General features: G+C 46.1%; 1 protein-coding gene across 2 annotated transcripts; it reads right to left on the bottom strand.

Moving 5' to 3' along the window:
• Positions 1-4,832: 4,832 nt before the first annotated feature.
• On the bottom strand, positions 4,833-16,044 carry LOC142245691 (zinc-binding protein A33-like). Of its 2 annotated transcripts, XM_075318623.1 has the most exons (7): positions 14,970-16,044; positions 12,118-12,213; positions 10,918-11,148; positions 10,819-10,841; positions 10,517-10,641; positions 7,051-7,162; positions 4,833-5,367 (listed from the first exon to the last, which is right to left on the bottom strand). In XM_075318623.1, the coding sequence occupies exons 1-7, from the start codon at positions 15,657-15,659 to the stop codon at positions 4,944-4,946; spliced, it is 1,701 nt and encodes a 566-aa protein (XP_075174738.1). In that variant the 5' UTR covers positions 15,660-16,044; the 3' UTR covers positions 4,833-4,943. The 2 variants fall into 2 exon arrangements, with proteins under 2 accessions (XP_075174738.1, XP_075174739.1); XM_075318624.1 differs by lacking the exon at positions 12,118-12,213.
• Between the last annotated feature and the right edge of the window lie 2,405 nt (positions 16,045-18,449).

An 18,449-nucleotide genomic window follows, 5' to 3' on the forward strand; every position in this document is an offset into this window, starting at 1 on the left:
TTCTGGCGTCGAGCTCCTGGAGGACTCGTGGGCAACCTCCTCATTGCTGTCCACAGCACCGTCCTCCCTCTCTTCGGCTCCTGCCTTAGCATTGGCCAGTTGCATAGCTCTGCTCCTGGTGCCATCAGCCATTCTTGCAGACTTTTGGTCACTGACACAGAACTGACACCTGATGCCTCCACACACCTTACAGTATCTGCACTCTGACACTTTAGTGTTGAGCTAGTCTGAAGACCCCAGCAGCCACAGCTGCTGCAGGCAGTCTTTAGTGTCTGGGAGTATGGGTCTCACACTCACACACACTATTATCTCGATCCCACCGCTATGCCACCAATATGTCACAAACCACGGGGGGGTCACTCAGAAATCCCCCGCGCTGGCTACCAGTACGTCACAATCGGGGGGTAACAAGTGGGGGTCACCCCTCCTTTATACCTCCCGACCGACAGACAGAGCACGTGACGCGCTCTCTAGCGCCCCTCTTATAGTCAGGCCAATTATGGAATTGCCCGACCATAAGCAAGGAGGCCGCTATACTACTTATGCCGATTATTGAAGGGTCCCCGGTGAGAGTAAGGTATATATTCCCCCGACCTCCGCGGGCGGAATATATAAAATCTCCCCGAATCTCACTGGCCTCCCCACAATAATCCTTGGCACACTTCGCTGCCACCAACCGATTTACGGTAACTATTAGCCGAACACACAGACGTGGGATTCAAGATCGAGATAACAGAACAGCCCAAGATTAATTATATAATTTAATCAGCCTAAAGCACACTAGAAACTACAATATATACAATAGGGAATCTACAGAATATACATATGTCAGAGTACAGTTACAATCAAAGCATGGGTTACAAACAGGCATACACAGTTCCAGCAGTTACCTTGTTGCGTCTGGCCACAGGGGGGCGCTGTAGACCAGGTTTCCAGGAACTCCCACAGATGTTTCCTACACGTGACCCCCAGCGAAAGAACACTGGAAAATGGCCGAAGTAGGGTTATCAACCTGGGCAAATCCAGGTCCCCTCCTACCTTAGTGACCTCAGAGGGAGCACTGCTCCACCCCTGGCTGGAGTTATGGACAAAATCCACAACATGGAATATGGCCATAACTTTGCCTGGGAGCGTCGTAGGCGGACGCCAATGCTCTCATTGTGATAGTTATGAATTTAGCCACAGAACGAGGGGACTCATGACCTGTCTGCCAGTTCCCCATTGGCTGATATCACGCCTGGGGTATTTCCCAATGTCCTGCTCCCATAAAAAGGGTGTGCCAGCATCGTCCGCATGCGGAGACACCATTTTTATGGTTGCCATATTTATCGGAAATATGGCTTGCGAGATATGAACCATTTTTTACTGGAGTCGTTCTGTCTGGCTAGTTCCATAGCCTTGCTAATTAGCTAGCAGCCCCCACTACAGGGTCACGGCAGGGAGTCATCCTGTGTCCATTGTCCCCAAGCCACCTAATTTCCATATCACAGGACATGGCCATGGAGGTGTAAGTGGAACACTGAGAACAAGAAGGGAGGGGGCACTGCCAGGGAGTGATGAGGGATTATGACTGGAGTCATAATTCATCTTCATATCCCGGGATTTGCCTCACAGGGTACATTTCCATTCATTTGGAATTAGTGTAGATTCTATTTGTCCAAGAAGGACATCATGGAGACCCGACCCTATGAAGGTTTGCAGGCTTAGATATTGCCACTAATCCACCACAAGGTGGCGCTTGGCACAAGTCATCGCTACAAAGAGCAAAATGAGTGATCCGACCGCAGCATGAGGTCCACTGGGATGTAGAGAAGTGTGTTCCTGTCCTGTAATGATATCATTACCGTTCATGGATCTTAGTTGTACTCCATGTGACAGATGCCACAGTAGGTTGCAATGTGTAGCACGGTGAGAGGGGAAACAGTTAAATAGTACGTGATGATGCCATGCCGAATCGTCTGGATACACAAAATGGCCATTTTTCCATTAAACACTTCATTTTTTTGTGTTTTTGTCCCCAATATGTGGTCTGTTGTAATGAACAGGTGTTTTGCACCTGTCCTTGATCTATTCTTTGCTTCCCATATCCCAGTCTGCTAAACTGTTGTGTGCCACGTTGGACTTTGCCAATGGCCCCTGCATGATCTCATGTGATCATCTACCTGGGCCTATATAAGGCTCACTAAGACATACACCTTTGTTTATTAAGCCTTTAGTGTACCGGAGCCCTATCTGCTGCTTCCAATATTTATGCTACCTGCCTGTGGTCTCCAGAGTTTCTACTATCTGTCTGCAGTCTCCAGACCATCTCCTGTCTGCCTGCATCTTCCTGGACCTCTGCTACCTGTGTCTGTGCTACCTGCCTGCTGTCTCCAGAACCTCAGCTACTTTTCTACAGTCTCCAGGACCTTTGCCATCTGTCTGCGGTCTCCAGAAAGTCTCTTGTCTGCCTGTGGCTTCCAGGACCTCAACTACCTTTTTGTAGTCTCCAGGACCTCTGCTACTTGTCTGTGGTCTACAGGACCGCTCCTACCTGCCTGCTGTCTCCAGAACTTCTACTACCTATCTGCAGTCTCCAGAACATATTCTGTCTGCCTGCAGCTTCCAGTACCACTGATACCTGTCTGCTGTCTCCAGGACCTCTGCTACATGTCTGTGGTCTCTAGAATGTTTCCTGTCTGCCTGCAGCGTCCAGTGCCTCTGCCACATGTCTGCTGTCTCCAGACCTCTGCTTCCGGCCTGCTGTCTCCAGTACCTCTGCTACCTGCCTGCTGTCTCCTTGACCTCTGCTACCTGTCTGCTGTCTACAGGACATCTCCTGTTTGCCTTCGGCTTCCAGTACCTCTGCTGCCTGTCTGCGGTCTTCTTGACCTCTGCTACCTGTCTGCCTTCTCCAGGACCTCTGCCACCTGTCTGCGGTCTCCAGGACCTCTGCTACCTGTCTGCCATCTCCAGGACGTCTCTTGTCTGCCTGCAGCGTCAAGTGCCTCTGCCACCTGTCTGCTGTCTCCAGGACCTCTGTAACCTGTCTGCTGTCTCCAGGACGTCTCATGTCCGCCTACGGCTTCCAGTATCTTTGCTGTCTGTGGTTTCCAGGACATCTTCTGTCTGCCTGAGACTTCCAGTACCTCTGCTACCTGTCTGCTGTCTCCAGGACCTCTGCTACCTGTCTGCTGTCTCCTTGACCTCTGCTACCTGTCTGCGATCTCCAGGATGTCTCATGTCTGCCTAAGGCTTTTTGTACCTTTGATGTCTGTGGTTTCCAGGACATCTTCTATCTGCCTGAGACTTCCAGTACCTCTGCTACCTGTCTGCGATTTCCAGAAATGTCTCATGCTTGTCTGCAGCGTCCAGTACCTCTGCTACCTCTATGCTGTCTTCTTGACCTCTGCTACCTGTCTGCCGTCTCCAGGACGTCTCCTGTCTGTTTGCAGCTTCCAAGACCTCTGCTACCTGTCTGCTGTCGCCTTGGCCTCTGCTGCCTGTCTGCGATCTCCAGAACGTCTCATGTCTGCCTACGGCTTTTAGTATCTTTGCTGTCTGTCATTTCCATGACATCTTCTCTCTGCCTGAGACTTCCAGTACTTCTGCTATCTGTCTGCGGTTTCCAGAACTTCTCATGCCTGCCTGCAGTGTCCAGTACCTCTGCTACCTGCCTGCTGTCTCCTTAACCTCTGCTACCTGTCTGCCGTCTACAGGATGCCTCCTGTCTGCCTTCCGCTTCCAGTACCTCTGCTGCCTGTCTGCGGTCTTCTTGACCTCTGCTACCTGTCTGCCTTCTCCAGAACCTCTGCCACCTGTCTGCGGTCTCCAGGACCTCTGCTACCTGTCTGCCAGAAACTTCCAGTACCTGTGCCACCTGTCTGCGGTCTCCAGGACCTCTGATACCAGTCTGTGATCATTTGGACGTCTCCTGTCTGCCTTTTGGCTTCTAGGAACTCTGCTACCTGCATCACCTGCCTGCTGCTCCAACACCCGTGTGCCCACCCGGACCTTGGCGTTAGAAGATCCATCTCACCAGATCAGATGAGCCTAACAACAGGATATGTGAATGCGTCACGGCAGGTCCCCGCTAACTACTGATGGTGCTGCATACATCCTATGGAGAGTAAAGCGGGCTTTACACGCAATGACATCGCTAACGAGATGTCATTGGGGTCACGGAATTCGTGACGCACAGCCGGCCTCGTTAGCGACGTAGTTGCGTGTGAAACGCACAAACGACTGTTAACGATCAAAATTACTCACCTAAATTGTTGATCGTTGACGCATCGTTCTAATCCCAATTATCGTTGCTGTTGCAGGACGCAGGTTGTTCGTCGTTCCTGACGCAGCACACATCGCTACGTGTGACACCGCAGGAACGAGGAACATCACCGTACCTGCGGCCGCCGGCAATGAGCAAGGCAGGAGGTGGGCAGGATGTTCCGCCCGCTCATCTCCGCCCCTCCGCTTCTATTGGGCGGCCGCTTAGTGACGCCGCTGTGTAACCGAACGAATCGCCCCCTTAAAAGAGAGATTGTTCGGCGGCCACAGCGACGTCGGTGAAGAGGTAATTGCGTGTGATGCTGCCGTAGCGATTTTGTTCGCTACGGCAGCGATCATCCCATGACGCACCACCGACGGGGGCGGGTGCTATCGCTCGCGACATCGCTAGCGATGTCGCAGCGTGTAAAGCCCGCTTTAGCTGGGGATATTTTACTCTGATAGACTGGTGTTAGAATGGTTTAAAAAAATAAAGCGCTCGTCTTAATAAATTATCCTCAAAGTCTATTAAATAATAACTTCTCGGAACACAATGCTTAAGCTTTATTCGCGTAAAATGAAAGGTTCTTGGCTTGGTGATCACAGTGTCATTGATTATGTTGATCTCATGTGACGGATATCGGACATTGTAATTATTACCATCAACTATTCCACATTTGGTCGCTACAAGCATCTGATCACAGTCGGATGTGGACCATTTTCATCTCAGCGTCTTCAGCAGTGCTGGTCCCAATGTATGGATAGAGTTTCCCAGTGAAGGTCTCGGAGAAGCTGCAAAGATGATCCTTCTTCTGCACGTCATAAAATGAGATCTGACCACCCTCGTAATCCAGGTAGACCCCCACTCTCCTCGGTGACTCAGAAATGCCCAGAATAATAATCTTCTCAGTCAATAAGTAAAGGCCAATTCGGATATTATACGACAGCCCCCAGAAATCACCAAGTAGAAGAATGTGGTTTGCCTCCTTCCTATTCAGCGTCTCCTTCATTAAACTGATGTCCCAATCCTTCTTCCCATCTACGTCGATCTCCCAGTAGTGGCGGCCATTAATGAATCCTTCGCTGGTCAAAGCTAAATCAAGGCAAGAGAACCTCTTCGGGCTACAGGAAACATAAGATAAGGAATAATTTAATCACTTGAAGCTTTCTTGATGCCCTATAAGTAACTCAATACAGCCAATAATGTCTAAACCGCTGGCAAAAAAAGTGAGTACACCCCTAAGTGAAAATGTCAAATTGTGCTCAATTAGCCATGTTCCCTCCCAAGTGTAGGTCTCCGGTGTGAATTGGGGCAGGAGTGTTACATTTGGTGTTATCCCTCACACACTCTCTCATACTGGTCACTGGAAGCTCAACATGGCTCCTCATGGCAAAAAATTCTCTGAGGATCTGAAAAAAAGAATTGTTGCTCTACATGAAGATGGCCGAGGCTATAAGAATATTGTCACCACCCTGACACTGATCTGTAGCTCAGTGGCCAAGATCATACAGCGGTATAACAAGACAGGATCCACTCAGAACAGGCCTCACCATGGTTGACCATAGAAACTGAGTGGATGTGCTCAGCGTCATATCCAGAGGTCGTCTGTTCAAAATAGACGTATGAGTGCTGCCAGCATTGCTGCAGAGGTTACAGGAGTGGGGGGTCCGCCCGTGAGTGATCAGACCATATGTCGCACACTGCAGAGGCTACAGGGGTGGGGTGTCTGCCTGTCACTGCTCAGACCATACACCTCACAATGCAGAGGTTACGGGGCTGGAGGGATCCGCCTGTCTGTGCTCAGATCATATGCTGCACACTGCAGAGCTTACAGGGATGAGGGGTCCACCTGTCAATGCCCAGACCATACGCCACACACTGCATAGACTACAGGGATCGGGGATCTGATTGTCAGTTCTCAGACCATATACTGCAGAGGTTACAGCGGTGGGGGTTCCACCTGTCAGTGCTCAGACCATACGTCGCACACTGCATCACATCCCTCTGCATGTCTCATCCCAGAAGGAAGCCTCTTCTAAAGATTATACAAAAGAAAGCCGCAAACATTTTGCTGACGACAAGCAGACTAAGGACATGTATTACTAGAACCGTCCTGGGGTCTGATGAGACAAAGATAAACTTATTTGGGTCAGATGGTGTCAGTGTGTGCGGCGGCAACCAGATGAGGAGCACAAAGACAAGAGTGTCCTGCATACAATCAGGCATGATGGTGGAGGGTCATGGTTTGGGTCTGCATGAGTGCTGCCAGCTGTGGGGGGGCTACAGATCATTGAGGGAACCATGAATACCAATATGTACTATGACATACTGAAGCATGGCATGATCCCCTCCCTTCATATTCTAACATGATAACGACCCCAAACTCAGGTCCAAGACCACCACTGCCTCTCTAAAGAAACAGGGTAAAGGTGTTGGACCCAAACCCTATGGAGCATCTGTGAGGTCTCCTCAGAGGGAAGGTGGAGGAGCGCAAGGTCTCTAACATCCACCAGCTCTGGGATGTCATCATGGAGGATGGAAGATGATCCAACGGCTCCTATGAAGCTCTAGTGACCTCCAGGCCCAAGAGAGGTAAGGCCATGCTGGAAAATAATGGCGGCCACACAAAATATTTACACCAAGGACACAATTTGACAATTTTCAATTAGCTGCTTATACTCTGTTCAAATAGGTATAACGTCAGTTCCCGTGGATTGAGGTTTCTCTATCTAAGATGTGGACTCAGTGGAGCAGAACTTCTGTTCCCGGTGACGTCCATCTGCAATGATAAATCTGCAGCTTACCTGTCCTCAACCCTTCTAAAGAAGCGAGGCTTGTAGGAGGCACTGGTCAAGTCCTCAGACAATAGGAGATTTCGGTGAGCCGTCTCGGGATCCAGCGTCAGAGGTGAGGCAGCTGTGGGATTAGAATGGAAGAGCATGAAGATTATTCGAGACATATAGAAGATAATAGTTCTGACTTTTTCCAAGATCTATCTCCTAAGAAGCAGAAGCCGGACGCAGCATGTTGCAGACTTATAGGGAACCAATCACAAGGACTTTCGTTTGTAACCTACAGCCAGTGCTATACTGGCGCTATTAGGCTGATTCTATACATACCTTTAGTGATCAGCTCGGATGTTTAGGTTTTGAAATCCAAGAAAGTAAAGTTTATAAAACCTTCAGCTTCTTGAGTGACAGCAGCTGAGGATCAGATAATATCTGGGGGATATGCATAGTTATTCCTCCCTTTGTTAGAATTAGCATAAGTATTATACAATCGATTTACTTTTTGCCTTGCAGGACCTGTGGTGAGGTCATACCCATGTGACCAGAAGGGGCGGGGCATCAGCCAACATAGCTGATACCAGTAAGCAACATTTTTCTGTTGACTGAAGCCTCGCCCCTTCTGGTCACATGGGTATGACATCAGCACAGATCCTGCAAGGCAAAAAGAAAATCAATTGTATAATACTTATGCTAATTCTAACAGAGCGAGGGGATAACTATGAACCCACCCCAGATATTATCTGATCGAGAATCAGCCTGATAGTGCCAGTATAGCACTGGCTTTAGGTTATATACGAAAATCCTGGTGGTTGGTTCCCTTTAAAGGGTACGGCTATCTCCGGCACTTCCATTGAGAAGGAATGAGCAGAGGTGCTCCAACTCACACGAGACTCTTTTGAGCCCTGTAGTTGACATTGGTCTGTGTCCCAGTGATTGGAGTCCCACAGATCGAGACGTTATTCCCTAGCCCAAAAATAAAAAGCAATTCTTCCCAATACCTGGTCACCGTATATACTGCAGGAGGCCTCCATGCTATAAGACTGAAAAAAAAACCAGTTATTTTTCTCCTTGGCCCAGGTAAGACGCTTCTGGCGTTGTCTATTGGTCACGAGCGGCTTGACACAAGGAATGTGACACTTGTAGCCCATGCCCTGGATACGTCTGTGTGTGGTGGCTCTTGAAGCCCTGACTCCAGCAGCGTCCACTCCTTGTGAATCTCTCTAAAATTTTTGAATGGCTTTTTCTTAACAATCCTATCAAGGATACGGTTATCCCGGTTACTTGTGCACCTTTTTCTACCGCACTTTTTCCTTCCACTAATATGCTTGGATACAGCACTCTGTGAACAGCCAGCTTCTTTATCAATGACATTTTGTGGCTTACCCTCCTTGTGGAGCTTGTCAGTGACTGCCTTCTGGACATTTTTCGAGTCAGCAGTCTTCCCCATGATTGTTTAGCCTACTGAACCAGACTAAGGGACCATTTTAAACGCTTAAGAAGCCTTTGCAGATGGTTTATGATAATTATTCTAAATTTATGAGATAATGACTTTTGTGTGTTCATTGGCTGTAAGCTATAATCATCAACATTAACAGAAATAAACACTTTCAAATAGATCCCTCTGTGTCTCTATATAATATATATGAATAGATTACTGTGTGTAATGACTCTATATAATATATAATAAACACGTGAAATAGATTCCTCTTTTTGTAATGACTATATAATATATAGGAATAGATCACTCTGTGTGTAATGACTCTATGCAATATATAGGAATAGATCCTGTGTGTAATGACTCTATGCAATATATAGGAATAGATCCTTCTGTGTGTAATGACTCTATATAATATATAATAAACACGTGAAATAGATCCCTCTGTGTGTAATGACTCTATATAATGTATAATAAACACGTGAAATAGATCCCTCTGTGTATAATGACTCTATATAATATATAATAAACACGTGAAATAGATCCCTCTGTGTGTAATGACTCTATATAATATATAATAAACACGTGAAATAGATCCCTCTGTGTGTAATGACTCTATATAATATATAATAAACATGTGAAATAGATCCCTCTGTGTGTAATGACTCTATATAATATATCATAAACACGTGAAATAGATCCCTCTGTGTGTAATGATTCTATATAATATATCATAAACACGTGAAATAGATCCCTTTGTGTGTAATGACTCTATATAATAAACACGTGAAATAGATCCCTCTGTGTGTAATGACTCTATATAATATATAATAAACATGTGAAATACATCCCTCTGTGTGTAATGACTATATAATATATAGGAATAGATTCCTCTGTGTGTGATGACTCTATATAATATGTGTCACATATTTATACACAACAGGACATAGAATAGTGCAGTAAAAAAAAAAAACAAGTTATATGAAACAGAACTATCACTATGGCAGGGGGACAAGCTGTTCTAGCCATAAATACTGCTGCAGTTCAGTGTGAAAGTTTTATTGTCCTTTGATAAGGGTCTGGTCCGGGCTGTGACACGCTCGGATGGTCAGAGGAGCACATCTTTTAACTGATGTAAAAAGACATGAATCCATGAGACACATTCATATTGACAACGGACAAGATAAAGATTCCCAGATCACATCAGGACTACAAGATCCCAGGTACCTTCAGCTGCACTACAACCAATGTGGTGTACTTAATTATATGTACCAAATGTCCAACTGGGGGTCTGTATGTAGGGGAGACTGGACAACAGCTCAGGACAAGGAGGAATTCTCACCGCCACACAATAAGAGAAAAAAGGATGGATCTACCTGTGGCCAAACATTTCTGTAACCCCAACCACAGCATCATGGACATGAAATTGCTGGTATTGAAAGGAAACTTCAAGTCCCAGAGAGATAGGAGACTATGGGAGTACAAACTTATGATGACCGGTGACACATTCAGAGAAGGAATGAATGTGTCTCATGGATTCATGTCTTTTTACATCAGTTAAAAGATGTGCTCCTCTGACCATCCGAGCGTGTCACAGCCCTGGACCAGACCCTTATCAAAGGACAATAAAACTTTCACACTGAACTGCAGCAGTATTTATGGCCCCACAACAGTTTGCCCCCCTGCCATAGTGATAGTTCTGTTTCATATAACTTGTTTTTTTTTTTTACTGCACTATTCTATGTCCTGTTGTGTATAAATATGTGACTCTTCAGATTTTGTGTTATACCATGCCTGATGAAGAGACCTGAGTAGTCTCGAAAGCTTGCAATTATTACCATCTTTTGAGTTAGCCATTAAAAGGTATCAACCACTGAGGACTTTCTGTTCTTTTAAACAAAATTTTTTTTTATCTCTACTGGCTAACACGGTACAAAGATATATTTTACTTGTATAATATGTGTTTCACTTTTTGTATTGAATAAATGAAATAAATTAGCTTTCTGATGATATTGTAATTTATTGAGCTGCACCTGTATATATTACCTGGTTGCACTGCAGACAGCATATCCTTCCAGGTATAGTAGAGGATTGGTCCCTTGAACAGTCCCTCGGGCGGCTTCTTCTTGATCACAGTGATATTTTCTTCTATCTGTTTCGTCTCACAATGACTGTTGTAAAAAATAACAAAAGTTATAAAGTCGTCTTCTCAGTGTCAGGGTTTCGTGCTTTTTCTTGGAGTTCGGTTTCGCCGCCTTGCTGTGCCATCTCCTCATATCTCAGTGGTTTTTCACTCCCGCGGCGTTGACCTTTCATCGCGGCGCATACACTGCATGACCAGGACTTACCGCTGTATGAATCCTACGATATCCTGCGGGAAGAAGAAAGAGAACTGAAATTCATATCCCCACAATGTCGCCACTCCTCTGACTGACGGATGACCCCACCTGTAAGATCCCGATGTCATTGTCTACCAACTTCTTCTGACATTCCTCCAGGTTTTTCTCAAGTTTATTCTGCTTCTTTATGAGAGTCTCCTTGTTTCTCTCCATTTCCTTCTGGATGGGATCGTAGGTGGCGTCCAGTCGCCGGTGATGCTCTCGTTGTGCATCAACTAAAAACGTGCATAGTTTCTCAAACTCTTTAGTGATGTGTTCAGAGACCTGCTGCTTGTGAGCCTGGAAATGGCAGGAGAGATAGAAACATGTCAGGAAAGACTGATATTACCTAGGTATGCAAAGATGAAGGTGTTCAGATTATGTATAAACTAGCTAGGTATGTCACGCCAGGTACAGGGAAGTATCAAGCGAAAGGGAAACCCTGTGTCTAGAGAAAGAGGAGATGGTAAACCCTGACCAAACCTACTGCTGGCTCCTCTAACCACCCTAGATAGGTCTGTACCTATGCACTGAGCAAGATACCTGACCCTGAAATAGGACAGGTCGGGAACGGATGGGATGAGCGCTTAGTCAACCCCACTAGGCTCTAAGGAACACACAGGGAGCACAAACAGGGGGAAGAAAACAACTTATCAGGGAGAGGAACAACATCAACAAAGTTTCTCCAGATGAGTTCAAGCTGACTGCTTGCACGCAAGACCTGTAAAGGGTTTTTAAACTGATCACCAGCAAAGAGCAAGGGGGAATGAGAGTATTTAAAGACATCAATGGAAGTGCTGATGATTAACAGCTAAAAAGGTGAGGAAATCTGCAGGGTCCTAAAGAGAAAAAGATAGCAGCAGGAGAAAAGGAAAATCAGGGAGTAGCTTGTGTAGCCAAACGCTGCGACCTTCTACAACCGGACATCACAGGATTGTCTGTCAAGAGTGACACACCCATGACTGTATACAGGAGATCCACAGGTTATACCAGCTGTATATATATATATATATATATATATATATATATATATATATATATATATATATATATGTATATGTACAGTGTATCCACCCATATCCTGTCCACCGCCATTAACTTGAGAACGGCGGCAGCTATAATTAAGAGATAATGAGCTGAAATCACATGTAGGCTGGAGCTGAAAGTGTTACGTAATACTGGCCTTGTGAACTGGGGGCCAGATACTGCACCGCAGGGGGCTTGTTCCATGTTTTCTCCACTTTCAGCCCAGTGACGGAGGGCAGTTACCTTATGTTCTGCGATCTTCTGCTCCTGCTCCGTGTTTGCATTTTTCACATCATTCACTAATCCCAGCTGCTTCTGGATATTCCGAAACAAACCACCCTACAATGGAGATGAGAGATCACATCGGTGTTACTCTTCTGGGTGGTGACGTTGGATCCTCTCCATGGTCGGGTTCTGCGGTGAATGGTGGTGACGCAATGTCTGCCTCCTAAGGCTACTTTCACACATCCGGCTTGAGCTCTGCGGCTCAATCCGGCTGTGCAAGCTATGCAACGGATGCGGTGAAAACACCGCATCCTTTGCATAAGTTTTTCCTTTGCGGCCTGTCCGGTTTTTGCCGCTTGCGGCATGCTACTGAGCATGCGCAGTGGCAAAAACCGCATGCGGCGGCCGGATGCGGTTATTGCCGCATCGCGCTGCATCCGGCCGCCATAGGCATGCATTGAAAAATGCATGCCTATGGCGGCCGGATGCGGCGCGATGCGGCAATAACCGCATCCGGCCACCATAGGCATGCATTGAAAAATGCGCCGCATCGGCCGAATGCGGCGCAATGCGGTTTTTTTTGCCGCACGAAAAAATGTGCCAGGCAATGTTCCATCCGGCCGCCGCATCGGCTAAATCTGCCGCATGCGGCAAAAACCGGACGGAACGCAAGGCCATGCGGCACAATGCGGCACTAATTAAAGTCTATGCAGGAAAATCGCAACCGGCAGCAAAAAAAAACGGTTGCGATTTTCCTGCAAAGTGCCGGATTGTGCCGCATAGCAGAAACCAGAGGTGTGAAAGCAGCCTTATAGTCAGGATATTCTCTCCACAGACCGGATCACCTCTGGGTGTGAATGTTTACCATTGCATGTATCTGTATTATTGATATTTAATATTTTTATAATTTTTTGGGGCTAATTTTCCTGTCTCTTTAGAGATTTACGCATTTTAGAGCATGTGCACAGATACGACCTAAGACTCAATGATTAAGGACAGCAGTCCGAAACGCGTTTGCTTGTAAATTGCTTCTTGGGTTTTGGACTTGCAACTTTTTAATATGTTCTAAATAAAGTGATTTCTTTTTTTATAAAGATTTGGATGCCACAATTTCTCCCTACCTTGTAGTGAGGGGTATATAAAGCCTCTCTGGTTGTGAGTGGTGTATATAGCGTCTCTGGTTCTCGGTGGTGTATACAGCTTCTGGGATCTGGTTGCCAGCGGTATATACAGCGTCTCTGGTTGTCAGTGGTATATACAGTGTCTCTGGTTGTCAGTAGTATATACAGGGTCTATGCTCTGGTTGTCAATAGTATATACAGGGTCTCTGGTTGTCAGTAGTATATACAGGGTCTATGGTTGTCAGTAGTATATACAGGGTCTATGGTTGTCAGTAGTATATACAGGGTCTCTGGTTGTCAGTAGTATATACAGGGTCTATGGTTGTCAGTAGTATATACAGGGTCTCGGGTTGTCAGTAGTATATACAGGGTCTCTGGTTGTCAGTGGTATATATGCCATCTCTGGTTGTCAGTGTTGTATATAGTATCTCTTGTTGTCAGTGGTATATATAGCGTCTGGTCTTTAGTTGTCAGTGGTATATACAGTGTCTCTGGTTGTCAGTAGTATATACAGGGTCTATGCTCTGGTTGTCAATAGTATATACAGGGTCTCTGGTTGTCAGTAGTATATACAGGGTCTATGGTTGTCAGTAGTATATACAGGGTCTCTGGTTGTCAGTGGTATATATGCCATCTCTGGTTGTCAGTGGTGTATATAGCGTCTGGTCTTTAGTTGTCAGTAGTATATACAGGGTCTCTGGTTGTCAGTGGTATATATGCCATCTCTGGTTGTCAGTGGTGTATATAGCATCTCTGGTTGTCAGTGGTATATATAGCGTCTGGTCTTTAGTTGTCAGTAGTATATACAGGGTCTCTGGTTGTCAGTGGTATATATGCCATCTCTGGTTGTCAGTGGTGTATATAGCATCTCTGGTTGTCAGTGGTATATATAGCGTCTGGTCTTTAGTTGTCAGTAGTATATACAGGGTCTCTGGTTGTCAGTGGTATATATGCCATCTCTGGTTGTCAGTTGTATATATAGCGTCTGGTCTTTAGTTGTCAGTGGTATATACAGTGTGTCTGGTTGTCAGTCGTATATACAGAATCTGGGCTCTGGTTTTCAGTGGTATATACAACATCTCTGGTTGTCAGTGGTGTATATATTCGTCCCTGGTTGTCAGTGGTATATACAGTGTCTGGGCTTCAGTTGTAAGTGGACCATACAGTGCCTTTGGTTGTCGGTAGTATATACAGCGTCTGTGCTCTGGTTGTCAGTACTATATACAGCTTCTCTGGTTGTCAGTGGTATATACGGCATCCCTGGTTGTCAGTGGTATATACAGGATCTGGACTCTAGTTGTCAGTGATATATACAGTGTCTCTGGTTGTGAATGGTATATACAGGTACTGGATTCTGGTGGTCAATGGTATATATAATGACTGGCTTCTGGTTGTCAGTGCTATTTACAATCTGTATACTGTGTGCATAGTGAGAATTTACTGATGATTCTTATAGGGTTATTACAAGTGACAAGCTATCCTCTATGCCTGGGGTAGGGTATACACCTTGCTGATCTTTGGGATCCCCAGCGATCCTGAGGTTAACCCCGAGAACGACGCTCTGCGGCGCTGTCCTAAACATAGTGGAGGTGAGCATGGACGTCTATGGGACAAGCCGGGGGCTGCAGAGGCCGGGGGCACAGAGGTTGGATCTCCAATAATCAGCAGAGGATAGGGGATGGCTTGTTTTTTTAGTAAATAACCCTTTAAGATTCTTAAACTCGCGGCATAATCTGGGGCTTTTCTTACCTGTGTCAGATTTGACGCCTCGATCAGTGGAATGAGCCTGTGGCTTTGGTGTTGGAAGGAGTCTCTGCACACCAAGCAGCACAAGGTCCCGTCTCTTAGGCAAAAAAGAGTGATCCTCTCCTTGTGTGTCTCACATTTGTGCTCTTGATCACTTGCTTGTCTTTCCTCCTGATTCACTGGACGATTCACCCTCTCTACCAGGCTGGCCAGGACTCTGTTGTGAACATACCCATCCCTGGGGCTTTTTAGTTTGCATGTGGGGCACTCTATCTCTCCATGATCTGCCGATGTTGATCTCTTTTGCACACATATGTGACAAAAGTTGTGCCCACAGGTCTTCAGGAACACTGGATCTTGGAACGTTTTGTTGCAGAGGCTGCAGGTGAGTTGGTCGGACATGTCTTCAGGAGCCATTATCATTTGTCTTACCGCTGCTGTATCTTCTGGTTCTTTAACCTTTTCCTCCAACTTTAGTGATGCAATGTTGGAGGCACACTTGTCATCGAGCAGTGACTCCTGGCATATAGGACATGTTTTATCCTGACCTTCCGTGTCTCTCCATTGCCCTTGTAGGCAAGAGCGACAGAAGTTGTGGCCACATGACTGGAGAATGACTGGATCCTTGGACACCTGGTGGCAGATCAGACAGCTGAGGTCATCCACGATATTTCCTACGTTCTTCTTGGCCATGGTGGATCAATGTCTTGCCAAGCGAAGTGAAAAGCAAAGTAGTAAGCAAAACAAAGTCTTCTGATTCTCTTACTTTCTGTTTGGTTCTGAGCAGACACTCCCTGACGAAAGAATGAAACTCTACAAGATCGTTCCCAAAATAAGGCACAAAAACAAACGGTGTCTGTAAGGCAAAAGACTGGGCAAACCGGATGCTTATGACTTGCCAGTAATTCAGAGTTAACGATTACAACCATAAAGTCAAGGTAAAGAAATACAATGGGATGAAATGAGGATTGTAAATTAATGACTTGCATATTTGGAATTTTCATCATAAAAATCTCCATAAAACTGGGCTGGAGGAGAAGAAAAGTAACTGGGCATGAGGAGAAGAAAAAACTGTGCAGGAGGAGAAGAAAAGTAGCTGGGCTGGAGAAGAAAAGAAACTGGGCAGGAGGAGAAGAAAAAAACTGGGCTGAACGAGAAGAAAAAACTGGGCTGGAGGAGAAGAAAAGAAATTGGGCTGGAGGAGAAGAAAAGTAACTGCACAGGAGGAGAAGAAGAGAAACTGGATTGGAAGAGAAGAAAAGTAACTGTGCAGGAGGAGGAGAAAAGTAACTGAGCAGGAGGAAAAGAAGAGAAACTGGGCTGGAGGAGAAGAAAAGAAACTGGGCTGGAGGAGAAAAAAAAACTGGGCTGAGGAGAAGAAAAGAAACTAGGCTGAAGGAGAAAAAAAAGAAACTGCTGGAGGAGAAGAAAAAAATTGGACTGGAGGAGAGGAAAAGTAACTGGGCAGGAGGAGGAAAAAGGTAACTGGACAGGAGGAGAAGAAAAGAAACTGGGCAGCAGGAGAAGAAAAGAAACTGGGCAGCAGGAGAAGAAAAGATACTGGGCAGGAGGAGAAGAAAAGTAACTGGACAGGAGGAGGAGAAAAGTAACTGGGCTGGAGGAGAAGAAAGTAACTGGGCTGGAGGAGAAGAAAAGAAACTGGGCAGGAGGAGAAGAAAAAACTGGGCTGGAGGAGAAGAAAAATTTGAGATGTGAAATTGAAAGTAATTTGAAGACCAAGATAGAAAGATGAGAACTCTTCCTCAGGAGGCCGTACTGAGGAACTAGCCGGGCTACCCCCTGCATAGCGTAAACTGTAATGTGGAGGTAAACCCGCTTAGAAGACGGTTTAGCAGAAGAGATAATCGTTACAGACTAGATTGAGCTCACTGACAGTCACTGTTAACTCCTATATTGTCCTGTGTAGTATGATACATTGAGGATGGAGAAGAGAGAAGAGGTACAGATAAGAAAGAACTCACTGACAACTCTGCAGTCTGCTCCGTGCTGTGATACGCTGAGGACGAGTTACAGACCAGAATGGGCTCTTACGTACGGTCATGCACAGAGGACGGAGAAGATAGACGCTCACTGGCAAATATATTTTTTATTTAGTTTACTCGCCTATATGGCATTCGTCAGGGACATGGCTTGAAAGCGGGTATCCAGTGAGCGAAGATGAGACCGCATCCGGTCCTGTTGCTCACATTCCTTGACCACCTCTTGCTGCAGCCAAATTGAGCGGCACTGGAACCAGTTGGCTCCATGGCGAGCAAGAGGTAAGTGGATCCACTGGACCAAAGGCACCAATCACTGACCTGGAGGAGCAACCTGAATGGCTACCGAGTCTTCACTAAAGCCACTGGAGGTGGACATAGGCTAACATGCTGGTAGGAAGCCAAGGGCAGCCCTAGAGGATCATGGTGACCCGGCAGCTGCCACCACGGATATACAGTGTATCTACCCATATCCTGTCCACCACCATTAACTTGAGAATGTCATAGAAGTGGTGTCTAGGGATAGTAAATTAGCCATGCGCTACGCAATGAAACCACCTATAACACCACCTGGTGGAAAACAACAGATTTAGCATTTTTATCTCGAAAACAGAACAAGATAGAGAAATAAAGTGAATTACAAAGTTTTGGGCATCATCAATTCAATAGGAATCCACACCTTGCACAGAAATGGATCTGGATCTGGTCCATGGGTCTCTGAGAAGTGGCCGGAATGTCCAGTAATCCAAAAGGCATCCTGACATTGAGGACACCCATCTGGCATTGAGAAGGACGTCTTTTCCTTGGCCTCTTTCGAAAGGGGAACCTACTAGTACCTGTTTGTGAGATCTAGGGTGGTGATGTACCAAGCTCGCCCTACCCTTTCAATCCGCTCATCAACACGGGGCATAAGGTGCATTTTATTAGGCCTGTAACACCCAGACTGGAGTATGGGAGCAGCTTTTCCCACCCATGCTTTTTTGGTGGCTCCTAAATTTTGGACCCAAAATATACTACGCAGTAGCTTAATGTTACTGGTCTGGACTTTCCGGGATTTTCATCACTAGTTCGGTAACACTTAATACTGTCAACCACTTTACCTCTTGCCTTCTTACAATATGTGTATAAATTCTGGCTTAATGTATCATTTTAATTTATTTTTTTTTGTAGAACTGTGAATTTTATTTTTTAAAATTATAAAAATAAAGATCAAAGATAATAAATATGAGATGTGCAAAAAAGATTTGCACTGCCCTGTTCTAGAGTCCGTGACTATGCTCCTCAGCCGGATCAGCCTTCGCGGCCACGGTCGGCAGGCGGATCAGCCTTCGCGGCCACTGTCGGCAGGCGGATCAGCCTTCGCGGCCACTGTCGGCAGGCGGATCAGCCTTCGCGGCCACGGTCGGCAGGCGGATCAGCCTTCGCGGCCACGGTCGGCAGGCGGATCAGCCTTCGCGGCCACGGTCGGCAGGCGGATCAGCCTTCG

Source organism: Anomaloglossus baeobatrachus, chromosome 7 (genome assembly GCF_048569485.1).
Source record: "Anomaloglossus baeobatrachus isolate aAnoBae1 chromosome 7, aAnoBae1.hap1, whole genome shotgun sequence".
Taxonomy (NCBI): Eukaryota; Metazoa; Chordata; class Amphibia; order Anura; family Aromobatidae; genus Anomaloglossus; species Anomaloglossus baeobatrachus.

What these genes read in the sequence shown, in the direction of transcription:
- LOC142245691 (XM_075318623.1), bottom strand. Translation starts at nt 15,659, where the DNA reads ATGGCCAAGAAGAACGTAGGAAATATCGTGGATGACCTCAGCTGTCTG. An exon ending in ATCGTAGGATTCATACAGCG is followed by an intron (nt 10,642 to 10,818) that starts GTAAGTCCTGGT and finishes TTTTTACAACAG; the next exon opens with TCATTGTGAGACGAAACAGA. An exon ending in TTTAGAAGGGTTGAGGACAG is followed by an intron (nt 5,368 to 7,050) that starts GTAAGCTGCAGA and finishes TGTTTCCTGTAG; the next exon opens with CCCGAAGAGGTTCTCTTGCC.